Source organism: Cibotium barometz, chromosome 2, assembly GCF_041138505.1.
Source record: "Cibotium barometz isolate CiBa-2024 chromosome 2, ASM4113850v1, whole genome shotgun sequence".
Classification (NCBI taxonomy): domain Eukaryota; kingdom Viridiplantae; phylum Streptophyta; class Polypodiopsida; order Cyatheales; family Cibotiaceae; genus Cibotium; species Cibotium barometz.
The window spans coordinates 34,384,800-34,399,301 of record NC_141047.1 but is presented as its reverse complement, the minus strand read 5'-3'; the positions used below and the strand labels follow the sequence as shown (position 1 = coordinate 34,399,301).

Genomic DNA, 14,502 nt, shown 5'->3' with positions numbered 1-14,502 from the left:
GCTGGTGTTCAAGGACTGGCGGAGCAAGTTTTGCCGAGATCTCAATGGCCAAAGGCTCGACCATTCAGCAATATGAAGTCTTGTTTCGGGAAGTTTAGCAAACGCATGAAGGATCATCAAGTCGCACCAACACTTCTAATGCAAAATCCAGAATGCGTCGACGTGGTGCGGATTGGCCACAGTAGAAGTGTTGTTGCAGATTACAGCAGTTCTTTTTTTGTGGGTTTACACAGTCCACCATGCGAGCCAAGTGTTATGTGGGCCGTCGTACCGCAAGACTGCACACCGCAAAGTCTAAAGTCTAGACCACAAGCGCAATGTCGCAGTATGTACCTTTCATGAAAAGTCATTATTGGATCTCAAGGGGTGTAAACGGGAGCTCGCAAGCCTATTTGAATCCCGCGACTATGTAACTCTTTAAAAGGCTATATGCCTGTGTATTCAGAGCAATCAAGCAATCAATCAATCAATTTTTCATGTGATAATTCAGTAGTCTGTGTTAGTCAAGCATTAACTATGTCGCACTGTCTATAATCGTTTCTATATTCATTTAGCATTATAAGTCACCTTTCCAATTAATGCTGTATGCTAAGAGGGTATTCATTCTTGTATTACTGTATTGATGTTAAGCATGTAATACATGAAGCTTGGAGTGATTCACTCTACCTTACTAGGTAGAGCGACTCCAAGCCTCACAACTAGTATCAAAGTCAAGCTAGGTTTAGAAGATGTTCAATGTATTTTTATCATACGGTACACACTGGAGGATGACATAACAACCTTTGCATTCTAGCACCATCTTTTCTCATCTCATTATGCAAATAGAGTCACTTTGAGAGCTTTTACGTCCTGAATGTTACTAATTGAAGGTGCAAGTGGTACCCAAGGTAATGGATCATGGCACCTTGTAGCCAAGACGAGAGGTTGGTGGAGAACATTGCCCTTGCAATGATCCTTATTCAACTAGATGTTGTGAGAGAAATAGTCCTGCTATACGGACCACTTTGATGAGATCTTAGAGGGCATAGATTCATGTACAGAACTCTTAGACGTTATATTCCTCGACCTAGGATCTCGATTGCTACTTGAGCCTTTGATCTAGTTTACTGTGATATGTCCATTCACATGTACTATCACTCTCCATGAGAACTAGGCTTGGTTGTTGACCTTTTTTTTAATGTACTCAAATAATTTTTTTGGAATAAAGCATAAATTATTTTTTCTTGTGTTTGAGTCTTGTCTTTTAATTTGAGTAATGTTGTGTAAAACTAAAAATGTAGAATGGCCCAAAACTTGTCTTCTTCCTTAGTAGAAGGAAAAACGATCCAAGCTTCACTTGAGCATTTGGCTAGTGATAGAGTACTGGATGTAAATTTCTTTCTCAGTTGTCGAGAATATTTTTTTGGATAGTCATATTGGTCGCTATTCATGTGGTGTTACCAATGGGATGAGAACAAAGAAAAGTTTATTGTGATGATATACATAGATTATCTTCTCCATTCTATGCCTCAAATCTGAACTTTTTCATGATTATGGAGAGTTTAGATTTTGTAAAGGAGTGTAGGATTTGTGGCATAAGTCTGTTTACCCTAGATGAGTATTTAGCTAGGATAAACCATTTTAATCTATCTCTCCACCTCCTAGAAAATTTGTAATTGTAGGCCAATATTTTAAACTTTTTGGATCCAAGGATTTAAATATTTTCCTAGAAATATAATAAATATTTTGAGAAAATAAATAAATTAGTTTTCTTACCATATACTCATTAGCAAGATTTTGATTCAAGAATATCTTGGAGAGATGGTGCTGAATTGGACTAATTCCATGGATGCGTACTTTAACATTGTGGGGTACAACAATAGAAGAAAAATGGCCCTTACGAGATCAAAGATTATTACCGATGTTGCTCGGAATAGTTGGAGGAACCAAATTGAATCTAACCAAGATGTCTCCTCCCTCAAGGGGGTCCTTCCTATTTCATGCTACACAATCCTCCATTGCAAGTGCTTATACTACTAAAGTTCTACATGCTTCTGATGAGAAGGGTTCTCATCTTCCTATACAAATGATAATAATAATGAAGTTCTTGCTCGGATGTATGTGGGTTTTGTAGTAATATTATCACCCTTAATTCTACTAGAACTTCTATCATGTCACATACTTGCAACGGGTACTATACCTGGTGGCATACCTTCAAAAAACCAGTACCCAGAGTATTCCCTTAAAGCTTTCACCTTCTAAGATTTTAAAGGAACCCTGCATTTTGATGATGATATTGATGCAGAGAAGTTTGAAGCTCATTACCTTGCTAGAAAATGACTTATACTACTTCTTCTTCTCTCTTCCTTGGGGCGAGGGGGAATATATTGCTACAGCTAAAGGTGTTTGTACTCAAGAAAAGATTGAAGTTCAAGTGAAGTCGACCAGTCTGTGATACCAGTCTGTGATGTCATCGAAGTGACTTACACTACTTCTTCTTCTCTCTTCCTTGGGGCAAAGGGGAATATATTGCTACCGCTAAAGGTGTTTGTACTCAAGAAAAGATTGAAGTTCAAGTGAAGTCAACCAGTCTGTGATGTCATCGAAGTGACTTATACTACTTCTTCTTCTCTCTTCCTTGGGGCAAAGGGGAATATATTGCTACCGCTAAAGGTGTTTGTACTCAAGAAAAGATCGAAGTTCAAGTGAAGACGACGCGTGCTCATGATGTTTGTGATGTCATCGAAGTGAAGACACGAGCAAAACCAACACAAGTAAACATGAAAACGAAGCAACTTATATTTCTTGTCATTTAAGCAGTGGTTGATCCCGAGTGATTGTAATAATCAAGCATATGTATTAGCGTAGGACACTATGCACTAGTGTGATTCACCAAACCCACACAAAAATGGGTGAATCTTTTTCTATTTTACAATAAATAATATGCACACTCATTCTCTAAAAAACAGATGCACACGTAATAAAAACTCAATACACGAGGGGGGAACGTTGGAATAGTAATCTAGTTTGAAACCCCCAAGATGATACTAACCACCACCTTCATGCCCGGTGCATGCAACTTGTACCTTGCTATATAATACATTAATCTTGCATTCACGTTCTTGTTCCTCCTTCTGTTTCTCTCCGTGTCTGTGAGCATCCATGGCATTTATCCTCGATTTACTGAGGCCACCAGGCCTGTCCTCTAATTTCCACCAATAGTAGGTTGATCGGTCGTTACAAGGACGACCTCATACAATCCAAAACCCATCTGCGCACCAAGGCTTCTCCAGTACCATTCTGCAGGGGAGCCAGCTGGAGAGCTAAAGAAAGCGTCCGCATCTTGCTTACTGTGCCAAATCCCCAGCCCCATCATTTTTCCCAAGCGGCAATCGACGCCACACTCCAAGGACCTGTAGAAGGTGCAGGAAAGCAGCCCCTCCACTTGGTGGAAGTAAGCCTTGGTGATGGCCAAGCAAGAGTAGGAAAGAAGCTCCTCCGGAATCAATCCTGGCTGATCGTTATGCTCGGCAATTAGTGTGACGTTCCGCAAGTGCACCACGTCGCCCTTTGACAACCGCGCAGCAGTTCTCTTGTCTTTAGAGTCCGAGCAGGAGACCTCGTACCAGCTCACGTCTATGACGTCTGCCAAAGAAGAGATCGCCTTCTCATAAGCATTCACCTGCGCAAAGATTAAAGAGGTCGACGTTGGATCAGCTAGCTCTGGTGGTTGAGATTAGTAGAGTTCCATAGCATTAACGATCTGTGTTAGGTTAACGGTAATGTGTGTTAGGTTAAGGTTGGTACCTTGGGGTGCTTGTTGCAAGGACCGTCTTCAGGGGTCAACCCCTTATCCCAAATGGAGTAGACAGCCACCTGCGTAAGAATCGACCCTTATTGAACTCAGTCGAATTATTGTGTGGTTCAGCTTTATTATATGAAAGTAAGTGATGGTGTAGTAAATACCGAAGTGGAGCTGAGGCTGTTGAGGATTGCCGAGCGGACGAAGCCTGTGGAGTGGAAGGAGAGGGCCAGCGAGGAGAGGCGGGCGGTGACGTGGCGGGTTGTGAAGGGCGGGCGGGGTTTGAAGATGCCCACCGAGACCCAGGCCGAGGAGGAGTCCACGCACACACCCAAGCTGGAGCACGACGTGTTGCTGCTACAGCTGCTGCTAGCAGTTCTGGGTATGCCGGGCATCATATAGAGAGCACAAGAAACTACGCAGCAGAGCAGAGCCGAGCGTTGTATAATTGTAAAGAAGGAAATAATGAGAAGTGCGTTAGACCTCGACGACTAATAAATTTAGCGTCGTTAATTGACATATAATATTACTCTATTATATACATATATAGAATAATATTATTCTATATACATATATAATAGAATAATAAATGTAGCGTCGTTAAGTGACATATAATATTATTCTATATACATATATATGTTTATGTGAACACGAGAACTCCGAGCGTGTTCCGTCACCAGTGACCACGTAAACGATGGCAGCGTGTTGCTTTGCCTGTTGACGGACCTCCTCTTTGACCCTACGATTCGACTGCAGATGAGGTGGATCGCAATGTTTTTTGGCCAGTCATCCTACTTATGTGAACACGAGAACTCCGAGCGTGTTCCGTCACCAGTGACCACGTAAACGATGGCAGCGTGTTGCTTTGCCTGTTGACGGACCTCCTCTTTGACCCTACGTGCCGGTTGACGATTCGACTGCAGACGAGGTGGATCGCAATGTTTTTTGGCCAGTCACGACCCATTGGACGGTGGTGACAACACAACCCATCCAAGCGTGTCAGCTTGCATTTGAGCTAAAACACGTTATTCTTTCTTTTCTTTTCTGTCTTTATCATGCCTATTAGCAGGACGTGTTTGCCTTAGCTAGTGTCAACTTGAAAATTTCAAGACAAGGTGGCTTGGACGGTTGAGATTTTTTGTGATGTAATAATTTTTTCCCCAATAAGCTGCTATTTGTCTTCTATTTGGCGCTACATTTTAAAATAATAATCCTATTTCAAAAGTGGCATGGTTTGAATCTATTATTTTCTAACAAATTTGACAAGCGAATATTGATTTCGAATTCAGAGGGTCAATCGAATTCAAAGGGTCAATCAGAATATAAAGGGTCAATCGAAGAGATTTTTTAATCTTATTTTTTAGAAATCCAGGATTTCTTTTTTCTCTCCTCTCCTTGTGCCTTGGTTGTCCATGGTTAATATGTAATAGATATACCTAACCGCCTTCCTTGCCAACCACCGTTTACTCACATCATCATTTTTTTTACACCCCTCTACATTAAAAAAAATCATCACTTAGAAAGAAGTGCTTCAAAAATCTATTTTCTAGGATATATCTACATGCTCAAGAAACAATGGAAATTTTATACAAGTGAGTAAACAACAATATTCATCACATTGTAGTCATGTCATCCCAAATAGAGGTATGAATAGTATTACACGCAGAAGAGGGATTGACTTGCAACTTTATGCCCTATATAAAAGGAAAAAAGTGATCTTGATGTGCCAATATTTTTGTATGAAGATTTAATATCGCATAGGATGAATAGTGCACAAGTAATAAAAATCTATAGTCTAGAATTTTCAACCATGAAGCTATAGGACATATTAAGGTTCTTTTACGCATAATAATTCTAGAGCTGACATTTGTCCTACTTGTATGATTGAAAATTCTAGACTATAGAATTATTATGCATAAAAGAATCTTAATATGTCCTACTTAATGATTCAAACTTTTAGACTATAAATTGTTCATCACGATTCAAATAGTCTAGAATTATTATGCATAAAAGAATCACGATTCAAGCAGGACATATTAAGATTCTTTCATGCATAATAATTCTAAAGTTGACATATTGCTACATATTCATACGGTGATAGTCCAAAATCATAAGACTTTCATTGCATATTTCTACCATAATAGCATTTTTTAAAAAATGTCAAAATTTAAAGAGCTTATAAGGTAATTGTCTCAAGCTCCAAACATGTATGTGTATTATAGCTAGCTATAGATCAACTTGCATATATTTGGAGCTTCTAATGGAATACTCTTACTCTTGTATATCCTTCTAATTCACATAATTTGGAACCATCCCTGTCTCGCTTGAACATGCAAGCAAGCATCATTAAAATGTACAAAAATGTCCAAAATAGTGCCTAATGCTTGTTACGTATGTTTTACACAACCCACTTCAAAGAAAAATGCTTCAAAATGTAATTATATACATAATTAGTTTTCCAAAACTTATAAATTAATAGTACCCTATAGAGACTATGTGCAAAACATGGTTGACTTTAGTGCTCGTTTTTTGAGCAAAACCAGAAAAAAAAAACTTCCATGAAAAAATCTAATTTTCATAGTGAAACGTGTTCAAAAATGCTTTTAAAGCTAAAGTTCTAGGCCACTTTGAGTTTAGGGCTCAAAATAAGGTGGATTATACTATATAGATGGATGGATTGTGAAATCTAAGGCCTCCAGAGTTTTGAAAATCAATGGGCAATTGGCTAATTTGAACCTCATGACTCTAAATTAGTCAAGATTTTACCTCCAAATTATTATTGAATGTCAAACCCTAAAGGTGTAAACTATGCTCCTAGGCATCCCAAACAACCTCAAAATTGGTCGGTATTTTACTTGGACTCTGAAGTTGCAAACTACGCTCCTAAAACGTTATAAGTGTTTTCTAGCATGCTTTGAATATATATGAAAAAAGGAAAATATACATCATATGTCACCAATGTGTCAAAAGAATTCCACAAAGTTTGTATGGTGTCCTACGACACTTTTTATTTCATGTTACTAATTAAAATGTTGGGTTCAAAAGAAACCTTTTTAAAGAACTACTTGCTTCTAAACCCTTAAAATCAAATGAAACCAAATCAATTTTGACCCTTTTAAAAACCCATTCATAATATCCATGGATTTGAACTAGTTTCACATAATCTTAGCTTTGAGTGTTAAGTGATGACTATTTATGTACACATACACACACACACATATGTGAGTGTGTGTGTGTGTGTGTGTGTGTGTGTGTGTCTCGGGGGGGGGGGGGGTCACCAAAAAAATGTAAGTGTAGCACGTGAGTTCATCAGGAGGGGTATATGAATTCAAAAAAGTTACCAAATTACATTTACAGGAGGGGTTTTTAAACCAAAATTTGAGAAAAAACCGTCCGTTTATGAAGAAAAAGGGGTCATTTTCTCTCTATCTCTCCACGGTTGAGCACACACGTGAGCGAAAATCAATTCAACATGGCAGATTATAACATCGGTTAGAAATTTACATTTATGCACAAAATTGAACAAAAATAAAAGCTCTCTCCCCAAAATGATAATGCACCAAACTAAACAAAGCCATGCTCCATGCTTTCATTGTAATCAAAGTAGGGAGAATGACAGAACTGCCATTCTCCCTTGGAACGTTTAATGATTAAAGGAGGATGGCACCATTGCCATTATTGCTCCATTTTATACAAGAGGGAGAATTGCGGTGGTGAAATTCTCCCATCAAAAATTGGATTAGAGGAGGGAGCCGGAGGGAAGAATGGCAACGCTTCCATTCTCCCTTTAATTTTCTCATCTCAAACTAAACTTTTCAAGGAAAGAATGACACAATGCCATTTTTCCCTAAGTAATGGGGCTACTATCTCCCTTAATGAGGTCATATAATGGTACCAAATCCATCATTGACCCCTAAAATGAATTTTTCCAAGCGGATTGGAGAATAGCACCACTTTCATTCTCCACAATGATAGAGTATCCTAAACCCTTCTCTTCTAGTGGGAAAAAGTGGAGAATGACAATCTCTCTCATCAAAACCAAGTTAAGGATGGGAGAACAACACCCTAGCAGTCGCCCATATGATAGTGGACCAAACCAAACAATTGTGTGCAAAACTAGTCTAAACATTTTTGTATGTTTTATATAATGTTATCCAACCCTTAACAATAAGCTCATCCAATGAGGATAACTGCACAATTACCATTTATATTAAACTATTTGAATGTGATAATTGTAGAACAACACTTCTTAAATGCAATGATTAAAACTGAGATCTAAAAAGATCTATGATGATGATGATGCTGACTTTGACTGAATGGTTCTGATTGCTAACTTAGAATGTTATACTACTGAATGATGAATGAAGAATTGAATGTTATAACTTCTCTTCCCCTTCTCTTAGTGTGCTCTATGGCTAGATACTAAAGAGAAAGAGAGAATGGTGACTATGAATGTTATGATTTCTTTTCTCCTTTTCTTAGTGTGCTCTATGGCTAGATACTGAAGAGAAAGAGAGAAAGGTGACTATGAATGATTCCCCTTCTCCTTAGGCTTGAAATGCTGAGAAGAAGAAGAAGATTGGAATAAATGATGTGTTTTCTTTATATATGGATTTATGATGTTGGTCAGCCAAGATAATGCTTTCAACCTGTTTGTTTGGGTCCTCCATGACCTCATAAATGCCTAAAAGCCTCTTTTTATGCCATCGGATGGTTCCATAGGCCCCAACCTACTATGATACATGCCCTGAATGCTTTTAATGCCTTATGTAATACTGTAGGTGCAATAGAAGTCCCATACACTATCACACATGCCGTGATCTATGCTATGAGATGGTTCCAAGGGCCCCGATCTACTGTGATGCATGCCCCAAATGCTTTTAATTCCTTATGTACTATCATAGGTGCTGTAGAAGCCCCATACACTACTGCACATGCTATAAATACTATGAACTATGCTTGGGTACATGATTTCCTGCCAAGACCTTCTCTTTGACAAAATGGTAGTGGACCTCTATATGCTTCGTGCGAGCATGAAAAACTGGGTTCCTGGCCAACTATATACTACTAATGTTGTCATAGAAAATGACAACTTGTCTATCCACTGATAGACCCAAATATGCAAGTAGCTTTCTCAACCAAGCTACCTCACATGCTAGCACCACCTCTGTACTCGGTCTTTGTACTGGATAGAGCAACCGTAGGGGCTGCTCGAAGTCACAGCAGCACTCCCCAAAGAAAACATGAAGCCACTTGTAGATCTTCTATCTGAGATACTACCAACCCAATCAGCATCTCTGTACTCATGTACATATATCTCTGTCCCAGTTACATAAAATAATCCACAATGCAAAGTAGACATCACATACCTCAGTATGCGTCTCAATGCATCCAAATGTGGCTTCCGAGGAGCCTGCATAAACTGACTCACCAACCCAACAGCATAGCTCAATTCTGGCCTGGTGATCGTCATATAGATCAAGCTTCCTACTATGCGCCTATACATAGTAGGATCCTCCAAAATCTCTCCTGAATCTGCACTCAACTTGCCATTCTGATCCAATGGCACTGAGAAAGGCTTATAGCCTGTCATACCATACTTGGACAACATGTCCGAGCCATACTGTCTCTGCAGTAATCCAATACCATGTGGTGACCTAATCACCTCAATGTCCAAGAAATATCTGAGCTCCCCCAGCTCCTTCATCTCAAACTTCTGTCTAAGCAAGATCTTTGCATCAAAGATCTCTGCATCATGGTCCCCCGTAATGATCAAGTCATCTACATAGATGACAACAAGCACAACCCCTCTATCACTGTGTCTCACATATAGCGAGAAATCTGCATTGGCTACATGAAAGCCAATAGTAATAGGATATTTAGAAATCTTGTCAGACCATGCTCTTGGTGCTTGTTTTAAGCCATACAAGGCTTTCTTCAACCTGCAAACATGCTCGGGCTGACTCACATTCTCATAACCAGGTGGCTGCAACATATGCACCTCTTCCTGCAAATCCCCATGCAAAAATGCATTCTTTACATCCATCTGATGTAAAGACCATTGCTTTTACGTAGCCACTACTATGACAACTCTCACTGTTGCCATCTTGGCAACTGGGCTGAAAGTTTTCTCATAATCAATGCCATATATCTGTGCATATTCTTTGGCTACCAATCTAGCCTTGTACCTGCTTATGCTTCCATCACTGTTATGTTTTACTTTGTACACCCACTTGCATCCAATGGCTTTCTTGCCTTTGGTCACATTTGGTAGAGGTTCCAAGCTGTAAGTGTAGCACGTTAGTTCATCACGAGGGGTATATGAATTTAAAAAAGTTACCAAATTACATTTACAGGAGGGGTTTTTAAACCAAAATTTGAGAAAAAACCGTCCGTTTATGAAGAAAAAGGGGTCATTTTCTCTCTATCTCCAAGGTTGAGCACACACGTGAGCAAAAATCAATTCAACATGGCAGATTATAACATTGGTTAGAAACTTACATTTATGCACAAAGTTGAACAAAAATAAAAGCTCTCTCCCAAAAATGACAATGCACCAAACTAAACAAAGCCATGCTCCATGCTTTCATTGTAATCAAAGTAGGGAGAATGACAGAACTGCCATTCTCCCTTGGAACGTTTAATGATTAAAGGAGGATGGCACCATTTCCATTATTGCTCCATTTTATACAAGAGGGAGAATTACAGTGGTGAAATTCTCCCATCAAAATTTGGATTAGAGGAGGGAGGAGGGAGGAGGGAAGAATGGCAATGCTTCCATTCTCCCTTTAATTTTCTCATCTCAAAACAAACTTTTCAAGGAGAGGATGACACAATGCCATTTTTCCCTAAGTAATGGGGCTACTATCTCCTTTAATGAGGTCACATAATGGGGCGCCTTGCAGTACAAGCACTACTAGAGCTTTAGGGTATACCGACGCTAAAATACCGATGCAAATGTCGAACGTCGGTATGCCCGTCGTAATCTTGGAGGAGACAAGTCGAGCGGGCTAATTTCAAAATTTCGTTTACCGACGCTTTTATCGTTGTTTATACCGACGCATATACCGAGGTATATGCCGATGCTTTTACCGACGCACATACCGACGCTCGTAAGTTTTTTACAGCCGAGAGCCTATTGTTCTCTGTTTTTCACGGTGTTCCAGAGAAGGTATGCGTTTCAGCATCTCCTTCCTTCTTTTCTCTTTTCTCCTCTTCTCCTTCTCCACTTTAACTTATATGCTCTTGCTTTTACTAATATGCTCTTGCTTTTGCTTTTTAATTTAGGACATAGGACGTTTAGGGTTTTGTGTTTTTTTTGGCCCTCTATGCATGTTGAGAGCTCTCTATGTATGCATAGATCTCCTAATGCATGCATAGAGATTTTAGGGTTTCGTATTATTTTGTATTAGTTCTTATTCTTATGTTTAATTTACTAATTACTTTGTTTAATCTTTTGTTTTGCAGCTCTTTCACCAATCTTTCACCAATCCTCTCCTTTAGCTTCGCAAAAAAGAGGTAGTCCCTCTTTCGATTTTCCTTGTTTATGCTTTTTTCTACGTATTATTGCACCCCTGTTTTATGGTTTAGGGTTAGTTTAGGGTTCTTGCAAGCTTATACATAGGATTATTGCAAGATCTATGCATAAAACCTATCATAAGCTTGCAATCTCTATGCATAGCCTTCTTGCAAGCTTTATGCATAAGCTCTATTCATAGAGCTTGCGAGCTTGTAAAATCTCTATGCATAAGGCTTTATGCATAGAGTTTGCAAGCTTATAAAATCTCTATGCATAGGTTTCTTGAAAGCTTGCATGGACATTGTACATAGAGCTTGCATAGCCTTCTTGTTGAAAGCTCTAAGCATAGCCTTCTTGTAAGCTTAATGCATAAGCTGTATGTATAGGCTTTATACATAGAGGTTGTAAGATTATGAAAGCTCTATACATAGGGCTTGTAAGCTTATGCAAGATCTATACATAGAGTTTATGCATAGAGCTATATGAATCTAGCTGAATGCATGAATTAAGATCTATGCATAAAGCTTAATACATAATGTTTTATGTATAAATCTTATGGATGAGCTTTATGCATGAGGCTTCACATGCGTTATGTGTTTATGCATAAAGCTTTTTTTGATGTAGAGTGCCTTGCATGGATGGAGAGCATAAGCTTTTTGAATGTTTATACTCTCATACATATAATATATATTTCTTATGCTCTGTTTTTCTATGCATAAGGTATTCTCTTTATTCATAGAGTTTATATATGTTATCAAGGTAAGATCTCTTATCCATGTAAGACAAGATCATGTTTATTACACCATTGGGTGATGGGATTAAGGGTTAGCATAGTGCATAAGGCTTATAGCATAGAGCTTATGCATAAGACTTATGCATGTAGCTTATGCATAGAGCTTATGCATAAGTCTTGCAGCCTTATTATGCAAGCTTATACTTAAGGCTTGCAAGCCTTACTCTGCATACGATTGCATAAACCTTATTCATAAAGCTTGCATAAGACTTACGTATAGAGAATTACACATAAGCTTATGTATAGATCATTATGCATAGGCTTTATGCATAAGGCTCTATGCGTTCAGCTTTAGGTGTAGGCTTCTATGCATAGAGCTCAATGTGTAGGCTCTATTTGCAGAATCTATGCATATAGATTTTTGCATAAGGCCTTTATAAATAGCTATTTATGAATAGAGATATCCTCTCTCTCCATCCTTGATCTAATAACCTTCTTAATTTTGTATGGAGAGAAGATAAGGTAATGTATAAGTTATTTTTAAAATGTCCCTCAACGGCTGGGGAAAAGAAGCCCGTTTGACACTTTTTTTAATATTTTTAAAGTCTCCCTCAATGGCTGGGGAAAAGAAGCCCGTTTGACGCTTTAAATGTTATTTTTAAAATCTCCCTCATGGCTAGGGAAAAGAAGCCCTGTCTTATGGTTTACATAATGCTATGTGTAATGCATAATGATTTGTATTTAATGAGCTACATATACATGTTATCCTGCTAGATGGAGCCTCTCAATCTTGAAGAGAGAATAGCGTGTCCATGCATGTAATGTAAGTACCAAATCTTTCGAAAACGAAGGATTTGCAACCAGCATATTCATGACGCTGGCATATTTCCAATGGAGCGCTTGCAAAATTTACCGTTTCAATCGTACAACCAAGCAAGTGTGCAACCCGCATCTTGATAACATTGCGCCTATGAATTCTCATCCCTAACAAAGGATGAGGATATCGAAGGAGGGAGTGACAGATGGAGCTCAATTAACATCACCCGAGGGAATGGAAGAAGGTCAGGAAATGGAAGAAGGTCCAATGGAGGAAATGTTGGATGCCTTCATCGAGCAACAAGAAGATCTCTTCGAGGAGCATGAACATGAAGATCATCAACCCCACGACATTCTCAACGGTCAAATTATGAACCAGAGGAAGAGGCCATGCGTAAACTTGCACGCCTTCCATTATACAATGGTGCCAACATATCTGTATTGCGTGCATCTCTTATGATGCTAAATTTGCAGTCAATTTTTGGATGGTCTAATACAAGTGTCACTGAACTCTTCAAGTAAGGATTTTTTTGGAGATTACACCTAATGTTGAAATGATAAATTTTCAACTTGTATTTGACTAAATCTTAATAGTAACGATCAGATATTGCCATACTTGCAGGCTTTTGAAAGACCAGATATTGTCCCCCGGCAACGAGATGCCTCCATCTCGTGTAGATGCCAAGAAGTTATTGAAATCCATAGGCATGGATTACAATAATATTCATGCTTGTTGCAATGATTGTTGCCTCTTCCGCTATGAATATGAGCATTTGCAAGAATGTCCCCATTGTGGCTCTAACAGATATAGAGAAGATGTTCAGGGGGAAGCCGTCCCGGTAAAGGTTCTTAGGCACTTTCCAATCATCCCAAGAATAAAAAGCATGTTCAGGTGAAAATCTATAGCAAGCTTGATGACATGGCATGCCACAACTCGATCCACAGATGAAGTGATGCGTGTGCCTGCTGATTCACGCGCATGGAGACACATTGAAGACAAATGGCCGGCTTTTAGGGAAGATCCTCGTAACCTCCGTCTTGGCCTAGCAATGGATGGTGTAAACTCTTTTGGTTTAAGGAGCTCTTCATGGAGCACATGGCCTGTTTACCTTGTGAATTATAATCTTCCGCCATGGTTAGCAATAAAGAAAGGTCATTTGTTGCTCTCATTAATAGTTCCAGGAAAGTACAAGGTGAAGAACATGGATGTATATTTGGCACCACTTATTGATGAGTTACGCACCTTGTGGAACGGAATTGAAGTGAAGGACATGTCAAAGCAGTAGAGTGGCCAAAGACTTGCAACTGTGCCAGGTATTCTCATGTGGACAATGCATGATTGGCCTGGCTATGGCGAATGCTCAGGTTTGTCTATATCGGGTTACAATGCATGTCCTGTATGTGGTCCTCGACTTGATTCAAGATACTCAAAAGCATTACGAAAAAATGTCTACCAAAGACATGTTAGGTATCTTCGAGAAAATCATGAATTGCGGGATGGTAATCTAGGAAGACATCCTCCAAGTGCACTGAAGGCAAGCGATTGGAAGATCAAATGGGAGGAATGTGGCAACTTGGCATGTTCTGGGATGAAGAGGCTCTCTATCTTTCACCAACTCCCCTATTGGGGTGATCTCCTTATAAACCATTTGC

General features: G+C 39.1%; 1 protein-coding gene across 1 annotated transcript; it reads right to left on the bottom strand.

The window, feature by feature from the left end:
* Nucleotides 1–2,762: 2,762 nt before the first annotated feature.
* LOC147640981 (uncharacterized) lies at nt 2,763–4,304 on the bottom strand. Its single transcript, XM_086809407.1, has 3 exons — nt 3,946–4,304; nt 3,787–3,855; nt 2,763–3,661 (listed from the first exon to the last, which is right to left on the bottom strand). Exons 1-3 carry the CDS (start codon nt 4,177–4,179, stop codon nt 3,185–3,187), a joined length of 780 nt encoding a protein of 259 aa, XP_086665533.1. The 5' UTR covers nt 4,180–4,304; the 3' UTR covers nt 2,763–3,184.
* Between the last annotated feature and the right edge of the window lie 10,198 nt (nt 4,305–14,502).

Coding starts and splice junctions, on each gene's coding strand:
- LOC147640981 (XM_086809407.1), bottom strand. CDS start 4,179: ATGATGCCCGGCATACCCAGAACTGCTAGCAGCAGCTGTAGCAGCAAC. Junction 3,856..3,945: donor ACAGCCTCAGCTCCACTTCG/GTATTTACTACA, acceptor ATTCTTACGCAG/GTGGCTGTCTACTCCATTTG. Junction 3,662..3,786: donor CTTGCAACAAGCACCCCAAG/GTACCAACCTTA, acceptor ATCTTTGCGCAG/GTGAATGCTTATGAGAAGGC.